The sequence below is a fragment of the Zonotrichia albicollis genome, chromosome 16 (genome assembly GCF_047830755.1).
Source record: "Zonotrichia albicollis isolate bZonAlb1 chromosome 16, bZonAlb1.hap1, whole genome shotgun sequence".
NCBI lineage: Eukaryota > Metazoa > Chordata > Aves > Passeriformes > Passerellidae > Zonotrichia > Zonotrichia albicollis.
In genome coordinates, this window is record NC_133834.1 from 929,028 (window position 1) to 945,445 (window position 16,418).

The 16,418-nt window shown below is 58.4% G+C and overlaps 1 protein-coding gene across 1 annotated transcript; it reads right to left on the bottom strand.

Annotated features, from left to right (window-relative positions):
* Positions 1 to 563: 563 nt before the first annotated feature.
* Positions 564 to 15,647, bottom strand: SLC5A11 (solute carrier family 5 member 11). Its single transcript, XM_074553315.1, has 16 exons — positions 15,277 to 15,647; positions 12,284 to 12,449; positions 11,416 to 11,487; positions 10,390 to 10,494; positions 10,166 to 10,225; positions 9,696 to 9,800; positions 7,730 to 7,835; positions 6,667 to 6,747; positions 6,026 to 6,231; positions 5,176 to 5,311; positions 4,745 to 4,852; positions 4,355 to 4,505; positions 3,782 to 3,950; positions 3,492 to 3,707; positions 2,624 to 2,762; positions 564 to 1,410 (listed from the first exon to the last, which is right to left on the bottom strand). Exons 2-16 carry the CDS (start codon positions 12,413 to 12,415, stop codon positions 1,196 to 1,198), a joined length of 2,001 nt encoding a protein of 666 aa, XP_074409416.1. The 5' UTR covers positions 12,416 to 12,449; positions 15,277 to 15,647; the 3' UTR covers positions 564 to 1,195.
* Between the last annotated feature and the right edge of the window lie 771 nt (positions 15,648 to 16,418).

Consider the following 16,418-nt stretch of genomic DNA (forward strand, 5'->3'; position numbering starts at 1 on the left):
TTTGTTACCACAGCAGCTCTGTAACAAATCTTTAACTCTAAATTCAGCTTGGAGAGCCACAGACTCGAGCTCTGACTGATTTTGATGTTTATCCCCCAGAGTGTCAGTGCCTCTCTCCCCTAGGGTTTCCAGCAGCGTTTCACAGGCTCAGGCAGGATCCCCCAGAGCCAATTCCCTTTGTGTGGTTTAACAGGAGGATTTCCTGGCTCTGTGGGCTGCTGCAGGTTCCCAGGTGTTCCTGCCTGCTCTCACTGTCACTGCCTGCACAGGAGGTGAGGTTTGCTGTGACCCTGCAGGATTTATTGAGTGCTGGAGAGGGGAGCAGGAGCCAGGGCAGCTGAGGGGCTCCAGGAGGAGCCTCCTCCAACCTGGCCATGGGGCCCAGAGCTCTTGGCAGCCCCCCAGTCCCACAGACTCCAGGCAGGCAGGGACCAAATCTCACTCTTTAATGTTTCTCTGCAGCTGCACAAGGCCCAGGGATGGTGCCCAGCCCAGGGATCTCCACTGAGGCACTCTCAGAAGGGCTCTGGGTGCCCAGGCTATGAGGGGCTGGCCCTGGGCACCCCTGCCGGGTTTGGCTGGTGTAGGTCCTTCAGGTGCCCCCAGCAGCAGTTGTGGGGCGGTTTCCATGCTGGTGCTGGTGCTGCCATTGGAGTGTCAGTGGTGGTACCTCAGCCAGAGCTCCCAGACAGGTCCATGAGCACTCACTGCACACAGGGAAGGAGCTGAACGGGCACAGCTGAGCCAGAGGCACAGCAGAGCACAGAGAACAGCCCTGGGCTCTGCTCTGGGCACTCGAGGTGTCACTGCTGTCCCCCAAGGCCAGAGGAGCTGAACCAGAGGGGGACCCAAGGGGTCGTAGCTGGTTATCAAGGCATAAATAGGAAGAGATTCCAGGCTTCCTGAATTCCAGGCAGTGCTCTAAGGCCAAAGAGCAAAATTAAATATTTAAAATAACCAAACCAACCGTCCTCAGCTGGTTGGTGCCAGGTGGGGTCTGGCAGTGCCAGTGCCAAGCGCTCTGCCCAGGCACAGCCAGGCCCCCATTAGAAATACGGAAAATATTATGTCTTTAAAATATCTTAAATAAAGAAATAAAATTTAGAAAGCATTAAGAATTACATTAACCCTCCGCTAATCATTAATATTTACACCAGTTAGGATTAGATGATGTGTGTGCCTGGCATCCCCCTGGCTATGCAAAGTAGGCCCAGAGGAAGACCCCAGCACACACACAGAGCAGCAGGTTGATGTTCAGGATGTGCTTCACCAGGGGCTCCTCCTCCAGGGACACCACGGGCAGGGGCTCAGGCCTGGGCAGGGGCTCAGCCCCCTCCTGCCTGCGCTCCATGCCACAGAGCCACAGCACGGTGCTCAGCAGCTTGGAGCTGCCCTTGGCCTCGGCTGCACCTGCAACAGGAGGTGAGAGATGAGCCAGGAGTGCCTGGTGCTGCTGTGCAGGGCTTGGGGCACAAACACACCCCTGCTGTCACTGAGCACTCTGCACCCCTGCAGCTCTGAGCTCTGGTTCTCCCTTCTGCAGCCATGGTAATGATAACCCAAACCTAAAACCCGAGCTGTAGGTGCGTGGTGCCCCCAGGTGAGCGCTGCTCTGGTCCATCCCTGCCACACCTGGAGCCTGCACTCCCCATGCCTTGGGACACGTCATTGATTAATGCTGGTGTCCAACAGTGTGAGGCTGCCCAGCTGCAGGGGAGCTGCACCATAACTCATTAACTCACTGCAGCCTGGCACAGATCAAAGGGACAGCAGCAAAGCTGACACACAAACAGGGCTGAGCCTGGCACAAACAGGGCATGGGAATCCTGGCAAAAACGGGGCATGGGAATCCTGGCTGCACTGCATGGGCAGCTCTGCACAGGACTGTGCCCAATCCTGACGGGCACAAGCTTTAAAACAGGCACATCCTCCCTCACTGGTCTGCCAAGACCTCAGCCCAGGGCTCTGGGCTCTCCCTGCTGCTAGAGCTGATCGCAGAGCACCGCTGGAAAATAGAGAGGGAATTTCATCAATGGTACTGTGTTTTCCTCCACCCTCCCCTTTTCCAGCCAGTTCTGGCAGCAGGTGCCACAGCACCAGCCTGGGATAGTGGCCATGGCTCTGTATCCCACCCAGCTCCATTTTTCAGCACTGAGAGCTGAAAAAGAAACTGAACTCTTGCCTAGGTACAGTGTCAGGTAAAGCCTTTTGGCCCTGGACAAGAGGAGATGGAGGTCAGAGCTCACTATGCCCTGCAGCTCCAGCCCTGCTCTGGGACAGGGACAGCACTGGGGCTGGGCTGGGGATGTTTAGGTTGGATTTCAGGGAAAGGTTCTTCCCCCAGAGGGTGCTGGCACTGCCCAGGCTCCCCAGGGAATGGGCATGGCCCCACCGAGCTCTGGGAGGGTTTGGACACCACTCCAGGGATGCCCAGGGTTTGGATCTGTGCAGGGACCGGGGTGCCCTGGGTGATCCTGGGGGTCCCTCTGGCTCAGCACATTCTGTATTCTTTAATTCTGCGATTCTTTCAGCACACCCTGCAGCTCCAGAGCTCCAGAGGAAAGAGCTTTAATGTTCCCTGTCCTGCAGGCTGTTGGGAACACCCAGGGCTGTGCTCACTGACCTTTGCTGGAGTCGGGGCCGCTCTCAGGAGTGGGGCTCAGCTCCAGCTGCTCCTTGGTGGGGCCAGGCCCGGCTGCTGCTGCTGCTGCCTCCTGCACGGCCGGGGCATCCCCGCGGGTGAACCAGGTCAGCCGGCTGATCTGTGGCATCAAGGGGGCATCAGGGGGGCTGCTCAGCACTGCTGGGCATCAAGGGGGGCTGAGGGAACACAGGGGGGCCTGTAACCCAGGAAGGCACTGGGGGCTGAGGGAACACAGGGGCCCATAACCCAGGAAGGAATTTAGGGCTGAGGGAACACAGGGGGGCCCATAACCCAGGAAGGCACTGAGGGCTAAGGGAACGCACAGAGGAGCCCATAACCCAGGAAAATGCATTGAGGGCTGAGGGAACACAGAGGGGCCCATAACCCAGGAAAGGATTTAGGGCTGAGGGAACACAGGGGGGCCCATAACCCAGGAAAGGATTTAGGGCTGAAAGAAACACAAAAGGGGGCCCATAACCCAGGAAGGCACTGGGGGCTAAGGGAGCACAGAGGGGCCCCATAACCCAGGAAGGCATTGGGGGCTAAGGGAGCACAGAGGGGCCCCATAACCCAGGAAGGCACTGAGGGCTGAGGGAACACAGGGGCCCATAACCCAGGAAGGCATTTAGGGCTGAGGGAACACACAGGCAGGCCCATAACCCAGGATGGCACTGGGAGCTAAGGGAACACAAAAGTGGCCCATAACCCAAGAAAGCATTTAGGGCTAAGGGAACACACAGGCAGGCCCATAACCCAGGAAGGCATTTAGGGCTGAGGGAACACACAGGCAGGCCCATAACCCAGGAAGACATTTAGGGCTGAGGGAACACACAGGACACACACCCACCTGTTCGGGGGCCGGGGGCTCGGTGGCCAGGCTGACCAGGAGCACAGTGAGGCTGGTGACGGCCCCCAGCACCATGGAGAAGTAGAGGTAGTGCATGTGCCTGACCACGCCGGGCCGGGTGTCGGGCTGCCCGCACTGCGGCTCGGGGTAGATGAAATCCAGCACCAGGCGCACCCCGCCCAGCAGCAGCCCCAGCAGCAGCCCCCAGAACGCGCCCTGGGGAGGGAAGGAGGGGATTCAGTGTTGGAGCAGCACCCAGCAGGGCTGCAGGGCCTGCACAGCCCCGTTACCTTCTCGTTGGCTCTCCTCCAGAAGCAGCCCAGGATGAAGACCACGGCCACGGGCGGCTGCAGGTAGGAGCTGATGGACTGGATGTAGATGAAGAGCTGCCCCCCCTGGCCAGCCTGCACCAGGGGGATCCACAGGATGGACACCACGGTCAGCAGCAGCACAAACACCCTGCGGGACACACAGGGCCCTGCCTGTGAGATCAGGCCCTGACACCATGAGATTGTCTGAAAAATCCTCTGTGCCCAGGACTGTCTCCTGGGAAGCTGAGAGGCCTCCAATAATTATCTGAATGCTCCTGGAGATCGTTTATCAACAGGTGCATCTTTGATTGGTTCCATGTGAATTGTTTTAATTAATGACCAATCACCATCAGCTGTGTTGGACTCTGAAGAGTCAGTCACAGTCTTTCATTATCATTCTTAAGCCTTCTGATGTATCCTTTCTCTTTCTTTAGCATAGTTTTAGAATAGCATTCTTTAATAAAATGTAATATATATAATAAAATAATAAATCATAGTCCATCCAGCTGTGCCTGGCACCAGGCTCTGCCCAGCCCACCCAGCTGTGCCCACCTGCCCACGACCATCAGCTCCCACTCGGAGCAGCGGGGCCGGAGGTGCTTCCAGAGGTCCATGGTGAAGATGGTGCTGGAGCTGTTGAAGATGGAGGTCAGGGAGGACATGAGGGCTGCAATCATCACGGACATCATCAGGCCCCTGAGCCCTGGAACGAGGAGAGGCAGAGCCACCCTGAGGAACCCTCAGAGGCTCCAGGGCAGGGCGGCCTCCAGGCCTTCTGTGGGCAGAACAGACTTTTAAATCTGGTTTAGCACCAGTTTAAAATGGCAATGGCAGGTTCATCCCACACAAACCCCTCTAAATGACAGCCCCAGGCTTTTGCCTCTCTGAGCTCCTCTCCCAGGTGCCAACCCCACCATGGCAGAACCATCACCAGGCTCTTACCCACAGGCAGCAGCTCCAGCACCAGCTTGGGATAAGCAATGTCAGAACAGCCAGAGGGGTTGCCGCAGATTTTTTGGCAAATTTCTGGGTCTGCACAAGCCACCAGGTCTGGAAGAAGCAGTGGGCAGTGAGGGGCAGCAGTGCACAGTGTCTCTGAGCAGGCTCCTCTCTGAATGCTGTAAAATGTTCTTTCAAAGGGAAATACTGAGAGCCTGGGGGCTCCCAGCCAGTGACCCTGGGCTGGCTCAGCTCAGCGAGGGCTGGGGCTGCTCTGGCACCATCCAGCTCCTGACTGGACATTTAGGAAGGACATTTCCTCACGTTGGTGCATTGGAACCCCTCATCTGACTGAGAAAGGCTTCCCCAGCCCTGTGCAGCTGGCACAGCCTCAGGCAGGGGGAGATCTCTGAGATCCCTCCCTCAGCACTTACCTGGGAACAGAACCCGGCTGATCATGCCTGGCATTACCATCATAAAGAGGGGCAAAATCTTCAAGTAGGAGGTCATCAAGGAGCCTCCTTTGGCGTGGGAGAGGTTTTTGGCAGCGAGGGACCTCTGAACAATGACCTAGGAACGAAGGAATGGCTGTGGTTGGCCGCCAGCAGCAGGGGCTGCCTGGGATGGATCACCCTGGCTTTGATCTCCAGTGAACTCTGCGGGGCTCAGAGGGTGATCACAGAGCTTGGCCGTGCTCTGCAGCCCTTGCTGGGGATGCTGGCTCCTTCCAGAGACACAGGCACTGCTCTGTGCCCCTCCAGCCGTGCTGCAGGGCCTGACCTCACCTACCCATGCCCTGGTTTTCCATTTTCCTGCTCTGGGCCCTTCCCTGGTCCTGTGGAGGAGCCTGGCCCAGGAGCAGGACAGAGCTGGAGTGGGCAGAGTTAAATGAGAGAGCAGGAGGGCACAGCTGGAGCAGCAGGAGGGGTTTTGGGGCTCTGGTGGAGGGATGGGAGCCAGACCCGGGACAGGTGAGAGGAGAAACGCACAGGTGGCTCACAAGGAACAAAGGATCAAGTTAAAAAGCAAACAAACAAACAAAAGACTTCTTTATAGACAGGGATTAACACACAAACTCGTTCTTACCCCTTTTTCCATGGAGATGATTACTAATATTTAGTTGTGAATATCAAGATTTCCTTCTTTAGGACTTAACCATCTGATTTTACTGATGAAAATCAGTATCAGGTGAAATAAGAAAATCACAAAATCAGTGCAGGTGAGGTGGGAGCCGCCAGGTTTGCAATGGGATGCAGCCAGGCCCAGGAGCAGGCAGGGACCCACCTGGTCTGTGCACCAGTACCACAGGGAGGGGATGGTCATTCCCACCAGGACCCCTGGCCAGGGCAGGTCCGAGCTGACGGGGTCTCTGAAGATGTGGAAAGCGTCTGCCCTGGGCAGCCCACAGCTGCTGTTCTCCTGCCGGATGCTGGGGATGGCACCAAAGTACTTTGCCTGCAAACCTTCCAGGCCACCGACTTCAATGAAACCTGGAACGGGTCACGAGAAGCTGTTAGTGCATCCCCGCAGGTCAGGCCTCTGATTGCAGCCTCTGTGGGGGATGCTCCAGGAGCATTCCTTGAAAATCAGCAGCTCTTGATTCTCCCTCTGGCTGGGGAAGGGCAGACACACTCACAGGTGCTGCCTGTGCTATGGAATCACAGAATCCTGCCATGGTTTGGGGTGAGAGAGACCCTAAATCCCATCTCATCCCACCCCTGCCATGGCGGAGACACCTCCCACTGCCCCAGATGCCCTCATCCCCAATGTCCAGGGCACTGCCAGGGATCCAGGGACAGCCCCAGCTGCTGTGGGCACCTGTGCCAGGGCCTGCCCACCCTCCCAGAGAAGGATTTCTCCCCAATATTTAACTCTGTGAGGTTTCTGTCACAGTGCAAGTGACAGAGGCCCAGGGAAGCACTCACTGAAGACCATGAGGGACACGGCCCCGATGAGCATGATGAGGGTCTGCAGGGCATCCGTGTAGATCACAGCTGCCAGGCCACCTGCAGGGCACAGGGACACGCTGGGTGAGCTGGGTTTGATACCCCACACACGCTGGGTTTGTCCTGCCACACAAACTGGGGTGAGCTGGGTTTGATACCCCAGACAAACTGGGGTGAGCTGGGTTTGATACCCCCCACACACTGGGTGAGCTGGGTTTGTCCTCCCCCAGCACCTCACACCCTGCACAGGCTCCTGAGCACAAACTGAGCCCCAAACCCTGAGCCTGGCTGGGGGCAGCTTTGGCCAGTGGCCCTTTGGAATTCCTCAGGATCTGACTCATCGTGAGTCACCATTGTGTCACTGGAAGCCAAAAGCAGGAGTAATTCTACGGGAAACCCATGGAAAAGCTCTAAAACAAAGCCCAAGCTGGAAAAGGCAGAGGGAAAAAAGGGGATTGTGATTTTACATCACTGGGGGTGAGCAGTGGGAAAGGAATAACCTTTATTTGTCTGTGTGGCTGTTTTCCATTTGGCCACTCCTAAGCCTTGAAAGGGCATCCAAGCCCGGAGTCTTTGTGCATTACACGGCTCATTGTGCTGCAAATCCCTCTCACCTCCGGGGAAACGGGGGAAATGTACCCTGGCAATGCCCTGCACAGCTTCTCCCTGGGGCACAGCACACCTGCACCCACCTGGGGCGGCCTCTGAGGAGCCTTCACTCACCCTCACCCGGCAATTTTCTCTAAAAAGGTGAATTTTCTATTGCCTTCCCAGCCCATGGCAAAACCAGGCTGGACATGGTGCATGGCATGAGCCACGGAGTCCTGGAATGGCTGGGTGGGAAGGGACCCTAAATCCCATCCAGTGCCAGCCCTGCCATGGCAGGGACACCTCCCACTGTCCCAGGGTGCTCCAGCCCCAATGTCCAGCCTGGCCTGGGGCGCTTGAACGTGTCAGATGGATGGGCAGGGCAGGGTCAGTGCAGGGTCAGTGCAGGGTCTGGGGCAGGTCAGGTCAGGTGAGGAGTGTCCCCAGCACCCACCAGACACGGTGTACACAGCAGTGATGGCCAGCAGCCCGGCCACGGCGATGTACAGGTCCCAGTGCAGGGCCTGCTGGATGAACAGGGCCCCGGCGTACATGTCCACCTGTAGGGACAGCAGAGTGACAGTGACACGCTGTGGGGACAGCACAGTGACTATCACACACTGCAGGGACAGCACCCCCAGCCCCTCCCAGTGCACATTCACCCCCCCTTTCCTGGGACCAGCCTGGTTTGTTCATGGCCCCAGCCCCCCCCGCCCCAGCTCGTACTCCCACAGCAGTGTCACAGACATTGTTTATGAAATATCATTTCCTTAGGATTTTTCCCCCTGAGAAGCTGAGAAACCTCAGGAACAAAATATAAACAATGGTTATCTGCTGCTGTGGAATGCAACAGGTGCATTGGTCTCATGTGCTTGTTTGTAATTAATGGCCAATCACAGTCAGCTGGCTCAGACTCTGTCCGAGCCACAAACTTTTGTTACATTCCTTCTTTTTTCTATTCTTAGCCAGCCTTCTGAGGAAATCCTTTCTTTTAGTATAGTTTTAATGTAATATAATATATATATAATAAAATAATAAATCAGCCTTCTGAACCATGGAGTCAGATCCTCATCTCTTCCCTCACCCAGGGACCCCTGTGAGCACGGTCACACAGCAGCCCCAGGACCCCTCCTCAGCCGTTTGTCACTCCTGCTGCTCCCAGCAGTGACAGCCAGGGGATGGCAGGGGTGCCACAAGAGGGGACGTGCCCAGCCCTGGGACAGAGTGGGGTGAGCTTCTCTCCATCCCCAAGCCCTGGGTGGGGGAGCTGGGCAGGGCCTGGGGAATGTGCCCTGCAAACCCCCCTCCCCAGCCCCCCAGAACTGTCCCTGCTGCTGCCATGGGGACAGGGGGAGCACAATGTCCCCAGGGCTGGGCCAGCCCTGCCCAACCTGCTCTGCAGCACTGCAAATGGGACAGGAGAGCTCCAGGACAGGCCCAGGGAGGGCAGGCAGGGGTAGGACACCCTGAGCACAGGAGCTGCACCCAGACACCCCAGCAGGTGGAAATGGAGTCATTCAATGGATCCAGAGGAGAATCTGAGCCTTCCCCATCGGTGCCATCTGAACCCAGCACTCACATCCCTTCCATACAACCCTGCAGTGCTTTGGGTGGAAGGGACCTTAAATCCCATTCCATTCCCACCCTGCCATGGCTGGGACACCCCCCAGGCCGCTCCCAGCCCTGGCCTGGGGCACTGCCAGGGATCCAGGGGCACCACAGCTTCTCTGCATCCCTCCCAGGCAGAATTCCTGCCCAGTTCCCCACCCAGCCCTGCCCTCTGGCCCTGGGCAGCCATTCCCTGTGCCCTGGCACTCCCAGCCTCTGTCAGAGGTTTTGGGAGGTTCAGAGGCAGGGTCAGACACCGTGTTCCCCCCCAGGACAGGAAATACCCCAGCAGGGATCTGTGTGCTCCACGGATCCGTGCCCTGGCTGGCAGTTAATGAACAGCCACCAGGCTGTTGTGCAAGGCTTCATTCAGTTATTTATTCAAACAGGTGCAATAAAGGAATGAAGACTTCTCCTCCAAGCCTGTCCCAGCTCCTCCATCCTGCCATAACAGCACCTGTGTCTGCACAGGCAATAAATGAGCAAAGGGGAGAAGCTGGGGGAGCTGCCAGGGGTGCAAAATCTAACAGCCACCACATCCTCCCTCAGAGCCCCACCTGTCCATGGACTATTGCTCAGGGCACTGACACGAGCTGTCCCTCCTGCTGTCACAGCCATTCAGGTGCTAGCTGAGCAAAAAAAGAGAAGCCACTCCTTAAAATACAGTCTGTCTTCCCTGGGTGTTTTGATCACAAACCCTTCTCTGCTCAGCCAGGCACAGCCACTCCTTGCCTTTCTCAGCCTCACTGCTCAGCACACATTCCCAAAGTGAATTCAACCCAACCCATTGTCCCTTTATTTTTCCTACTTACAGATATTTTGGTGAAGATGTAGATGAACAGGTAGAGGATGGCCAGGAATATCTGAATTCTTTTGCCCCCAAAGCGCCTCTGCAGATACTCCGGCATGGTGGTAACCTGTGGAGGGACAGGGAGTGAGGGAAGGGGGGACAGTGCCTGGGGCACCCCCAGAGCTGCCAGGGGCTCCCCAGGGGGCTCTGGGGATGTTTGCAGTGGGACAGGAGCAGGAGGGCCCTGGGGGCTGCCCTGGCCTGGGGTTTGGCTCTGCTGGGATGCTGCACAGGGATCCCCATCACCAGTGAGTGTCCATCCCCGTGGTCAGTGCATGGAGGGGTCTTTGCTCATTGCCAGGGGCTGGGGGCAGCCTGAGCCCCCTGCCAGCAGCTCTGCCACCCCAGTCAGGCCAGGGAAGCAGTGCCAGGAGCAGTGGAGGGAGCCCATCCGCCCCCCATTGATCCACCCATCCATCCATCCCCACGTACCCCCGAGGCGATGTAGATGGGCAGGAAGAGCCAGGCCAGCACCAGCACACAGAACATGCCCTGCCAGGGAGGGAAGGGAAGGGTCAGAAGGGGCTCCAGGCTGGGCTGGGGCAGTGTCCCACAGCTGGGGGCTGCCAGCCCTGCGGCAGGAGCAGGCTGAGCCCACGGAGAGAGGACAGGGCAGGGAGGGTGGAATGCCCTGTCCAGCCCCCGTGCCCACTCACGTTCCACTCGTAGGCTGTGGCTGCAATGCCCGAGGCAGCTCCCGAGCCCGCCAGGCCGATGAAGTGCCCGCTGCCCACGTTGCTGGCAAACAGGGATGCACCCACCTGGGCAAAGGGAGAAACCAGCTGTGGCCCTGGCACGGGGGGCACAGGGAGCTGTGCCCGCTCCTGGCTGCACAGGACATGGAACCCTCGTCAGCCTCTGCCACCTTCTTCTTTTCCATACAGGGTCAGTGGCCTGGACACCTCTCTGCAGCCTCTTTCACCATTCACTGCCCACTTGTGGGTGTGCTCAGGACCACCCTGCTTGCAAAGCATCCAATTCTTGTGGGTGGGCAGAGAAGGTGGGGGAACAGGGAGAAATGTCAGGGTCTGGCATCAGCACTGCTGAGGGACCAGGCTCAGCACAGAGCTGTGTCCATGCTGGGGACACCCAGGGAATTGTGGACATCTCCAGAAGCAGCCAGATTTTGTGGGACATTGGGCTGAACTCGCCCTGCAGTCTGAAATCCAGGAGGAAAAGCTCAGCGTGAAGCTGGCAGAGCACAGGAGTGACTTTTGGCTGTTTATTGCTGTTTGGAGGCATGGGCAGTGCCCCAGCAGAAGTGGGGGTCGGTGTCCCAGTGTCGCAGACATCTTTTTGTGAAAATCCTTTCCTTGGGATTTTTTCTTCCTGAGAAGCTGAGAAACCTCAGGAAAAAAATGTAAACAATGGTTATCTGCTGCTGTGGAATGCAACAGGTGCATCTGGGATTGGTCTCATATGGTTGTTTTTAATTAATGGCCAATCACAGTCAGCTGGTTCTCTCTCTGTCCGAGCCACAAACCTTTGTTATTCATTCTTTTCTATTCTTAGCTAGCCTTCTGATGAGAACTTTTTCTTCTATTCTTTTAGTATAGATTTAATGCAACATATATCATAAAATAATAAATCAGCCTTCTGAAACATGGAGTCAGCATTCTCATCTCTTCCCTGATCTGACAACCCGTGTGAGCACGGTCACACCCAGGGGACAGGGTACTCACAGGCCACCAGACCATCTGTCCCCCGGCGAGGAAATAGCCCTTGACGGTGCTGCGCTGCGTCTTCCACATGGACTGCGGGCACACAGGGGGGCACGGGCTCAGGGCACACCCAGGGTTGCCCAGCACAGCCCCTGAGTGCCCCCAGCTGCACAGAAAGCTTTCCTGAGGGACACCTGCAATGTGTCAATGTGCAATGCCCAGCATTCCTCCTGAGTGCCCTGAGCCCCAGGCAGTTCTCCATCACCTCGGCGCCCTGATGGAATGTTCTGGGTAACCAAACTCCATCCCTCCAGGTCAGAAAGGAAGGAGAGCAGTTTTGGGCAAGAACTGCAGAATTCTGGGTGTCAGGAGCGCCCAGGAGGAATGCTGGGCATTGCACATGTGATTCCCCTTCCCCAGAGATGATCCATGCAACACTCTGAGCTGTGCACCCCATCCAAAGGGAGCAGCTATTCCCCTCTGCCTCCTGACAGCCAGGCCGCCACAAAAGCCATGCCAAAGGATGTCCTTCTGCCCCAATTATATATAGACAATGCTAATAATCTAAGGAATCTGCTGTCAGGACCCCTGTGGACAAGCACAGGTGATTTATAGGACAGCAGTTCCTTCCTGGATGAACAAAACATCATTGTTAGCAGTAGTTTGTGCTCAGACAGCCTCTTCCTCACCGGGCTCTCAAACCTTGGCTAGCACAGGCCTGGGCACTCCCCAGGGACAGTGAGGGCACGTCCCAGGCTGGGGAGAGGACAGGGACCTGCAAACTGCCCCTGCAGCTGTTGGGTGCAGTGGGAAGCAGCCCAGTCCCAGCCAGAGCAGCCCCATTTTCAGCACACAGGACACCCAGGGAGTTCTGGAGGTGTCTGCTCACCCAGAGCCCCACGGCCAGCACGAAGAGGAAATAGAGCACGAGCACAGCGATGTCCACGGGCTCCAGGGTCTGCTGGGGGAACACATCCCACGAGGGGGTCACCGAGGCTGGGGGCACGCTGCTGGGCTCCATGGCTGCTGGGCACGGCCTGGCCTGCTGCACACACCTGTGGAGGGATGGGAGGGTGGCCAGGGAGAGCCCGGGGCAGCTGGGGCTGGTTTGAGGAGCTCAGGGTGCTGAGGTGCTGCTGCTGCTGCCAGAGCTCGGGGCAGGCTCCTGTCCCTGCCTCTGCCCCATCCAGAGTCCCTTGAGGTGATGGGGAGATGCTGCCAGCTGGGCTGCTGGATGTCCTGTTGGTTTTCTGAGAAATGGGGGCATTAGAGAGAAGGTGAGAGCAGCTGGAGCAGGCAGAGGGAAGGAGCAGAGCTGGGGTTACAGCCAGGGTGGCAGCAGGGCAGGACTGGCCCCAGTGAGGAGCTGCTGCCACAATCATGGTGGCACATGAGCAGCCCCAGCAGTGCTGGCATTTTCCTCCTTTGCCACAGCAGGAGCTGTGGAGAGCACTTGGGTCCCTCCTGAACTGGAAACTGTCCCCTGTTCCTTGTCAGGAGCAGAGACAGCAACCAAGGAATACAAATACCCATTTTCTTCTCCTGAACACCTGACTGAGGTGTGGCAGCGCTGGGGAATCCCTGGAAGGGCTCCCTGGAGCATCCCCTGGGGCTGCCCCGGGGTGTTGGTCAGGTGTTTGGGTTAATGCAGTTCCTCCCTGTCTCCTCCTTGCCTCAGCACACTTTGAGAGCAGGACAGGAGGTGGGAGGCAGCCAAGGCCGCCTGGGCAGTCCCTGGCTCACCAGTGGCCACAGCTGGTGCCCAAGGAGCCCTGGTGGCTGCACAGAGCAGGTTTGGGATGTTCCTCTCACCCTGCCCAGAGCAGCTTTGGGGTGTTCCTTACCCTGCTGGCCGAGGAGGGGTCCCCAGGAGGAGCAGTCACAGCCCCGCAGCCAGGCCAGCCCCAATGTCACTGCACACCTGGGCCAGGCGTGTGCTGCTCCCTTCCTGCGGTCTGGCCGGCTCCTTTGGCCTCGCTGCTCTTGTCAGGGGACACTTATAGGCTGTCCCTGCCAGAGGGCTGGGGAGGTGTGGCGAGGGCGCCGGGACAGCCGGCACGGACGCTGGGATCACGAGTGGTCAGACGGGTTCTGCCTCTGAGCCCAGGGCAGCAAAGCCAGCCCGGGGCAGCCTCCTGTCCCACGGGTCCCACAGCTCCTCTGAACAGGTGTGGGGCTGAGCTGGGCCTGCCCTCACCTCACCTGGGCCCTGGGGACTCGCCCTGAGCGTGACCGGCCATGGTCCTGCCCTGGTGGCACCACAGGGCTGCCAGAGGGTGAGCCAGGAGAGCACAGAGGGAGGAGATGGAGGATGGAGGAGCTGGAGGATGCAAGAGCTGGAGGATGAGGAGGCAAGGGCTGCCCAGGTGTGTGAGCCAGAAGAACACAGAGGCAGGAGCTGAGGAGGCAGGAGCTGCAGGCTGAGCAATGTGAGCCAGGAGAACACAGAGGGAGGAGCTGGGGGATGGAGGAGCTGGAGGACTGCAAGGGCTGCCCTGTGTCCTGCAGCACCCCATGGTTCATCCTTTTACCAAAGATCAGCAATAAATAAGGATTTCCCAGGGCAGGAACCATCCCGCAGCTGGGAGCTGCATCCCAGCCCTGCAGCCCCCAGCACCAGTCCCAGGCTGGTAGGGAGCTGTGATCCAGTTAAGGACAGTGGTCCCAGCCCTAAACTGGCCCTGGGGACACTCAGCAGAGCCTTTTCCATGCTTTGTGAGCCCCTGGATCCCCGTGGGTCCCATCCCTCCTGGCAGGGCTGCGCCGATGGCCACAGCGCTGCTCTCTCACCTCTCTAAGGCCAATGTGTCTTGGCTGCCGCTGAGTTTTTACTGGCACGCCCAACCCCTGACTAGGAAAGGACAAACAGCGTTTGGTATGGCAGCCTGGGAAGCTGCTCACCCTGCTCCACACCTCCAGCTCCCCTGGCTCCTTCCAGCCCGGGACACTCCACCTCGGGCCAGCGGAGCAGGGACACAGGATCCCGCAGAACCCCAGGATCGGGAATGTCCGGGGCCGGGAGGGACCCGCGGGGAGCCCCCGGGTCCGCCTGGGGTCACAGCGCGGCTGGGCCGGAGCTGCGGAGCCGCGCACAGCGAGGGGAGAGCGGGGCTGAGCCGGGGCGGGACGGGGCTGCGGCTGTCTGTCCTTCCAGAGGGGTCGAGCAGGGGAACAGGGCTGCGGCTGTCCCTGCAGAAGTGTCGGACAGGGGGACAGCTGTGTCTGTCTGTCCCTCCCAGAGGGGCTGGTCAGAGAGACAACTGTGTCTGTCTGTCCTTCCAGAGGTGGCTGTCCCTCCCAGCGGTGTGCACACAGGGAACAGCCGTGACTGTCTGTCCCTCCCAGAGGTGTCAGACAGGGGTACAGCCCCGCAGCCGTGCCCGGGGCACAGGCAGGGATGGCAGATGGGCACGGGCAGGAGGGCAGATGCCCCGCAGGAGCACAGACAGGGAGGGCAGATGCCCCGCAGCCAGGGACGCTCCCGGGCAGCCGCAGGTGCCGCTCCCGCTCCTCCCGGAGCCTCCCGCCCCGCCGCGCGTTCCCGGATCGCGGCTCGGCCGCGGCCCAGTGGAAATTTTGCCCGCGTTGTGCATTCCGCTCACGGCCCGCTGTCCCCCGGTGCCTGGCACCGGCGGCGGCGCTTTCCTCGCCAGAGATTGTGCGCGGGGACAGCCGCGGCATGGGAATGAAGCGCTGCTGTATCAGCCACAGCGCAGCACACGTGGCTCCAGGCTCCGGTGCCTCCTCGGGGGGATTCTAAAGCATCCCCAGCTCCGCGCACCTCCTGCGGCCAGCACGGCCCGCCGGGCCCCGAGCAGCCCGGCAGAGCTCCCCGAACCCCGCCGAGCTCCCGACTCGAGGTAGAACTGAAAGGGAACTTACTGCGCTCAGCCGGGTCTTATTCTGCTCCCCGCGCCGGGCACCAGCAGGGCTCTGCCAACTGACAGGCAGCTTAAATATTGCCAGAGAATCGGGGTTTGCCAGCGGAGCTGTTAACAGGGTCACAAGGGATGAGAAGGAATATTTATAGTCAAAGTTAAACTAATTGACCGAAGTTACTCTTTTGGTCTCCCGTGGCTCTGGTGAGAAGTGCATTATTTTCACTATCAGGGCTCCCGGGTCAAACTCCACGGAGTGCCATTCTCTTAAGCAATCTGTGCTCTATGCGAGGCACACAGAACAATAAAAAATCGGGGCTGATGTCCTCTGGAGCTGACAGCCCGTGGCACAGGGAGGAGCTGACAGCCTGTCCTGTGTCAGTGTTTGTGCCTGAGCCTCGCAGGGCGCAGGATCCGGCCGTGGGCTGGGGTTTGTAGCACTCTGCTGAGGCTGGAGGTTAATCCAGAGCCGAGTCCCTCTCTGGCAGGAGGCTGGAGGTTTGTCCTCAGCATCATCTGCTTGAAATCCCTGACAAACCATCAGGGCCAAAACACACACAGAGTGATGCTGAATCTCACAGCACAGTGACTGTGGCAGGAGCAACTCATAAATCCCAGAATTGGGGTGCCCAGACCCCAGCAGCACTGCTGAGCAGCCCCTTGCTGGGCAGGAGACCCACGAGCCTGGAGGGTGGATGGAGAATGGGCACTGAGCCCTCACAAGCCCAGTCTTTGTCCCAGCCTTGAAGTTACCAGCAGGGATTTCACTGCAGGTGACCCACTGAGGGCATTGGAACCTGCCAGGGGCAGGGTTAGCTGGGATATTGGGAATAAACTCTTCCCTGTGAGGTGGGGAGGCCCTGGCACAGGAGAAACTGTGGCTGCTCCATCCCTGGGAATGACCAAGGCCAGGCTGGACAGGGCTTGGAGCAGCCTGGGACAGGGGAAGGTGTCCAGGGGTGAATGATCTTCAAAGTCCCTTCCAGTGCAAACTTGATAATTCCATATAAATCCATGTCTGTATTTTATCTCATTGTTTCCCAGTCACAGCTCTGATGAACACAACTGTAGCTCTTTCAGTCTTGCAATTGGAGAGGCATTCACTTGATCTGCTATGATTTGGAAACCCCAAGTTTTCCTGAAGGT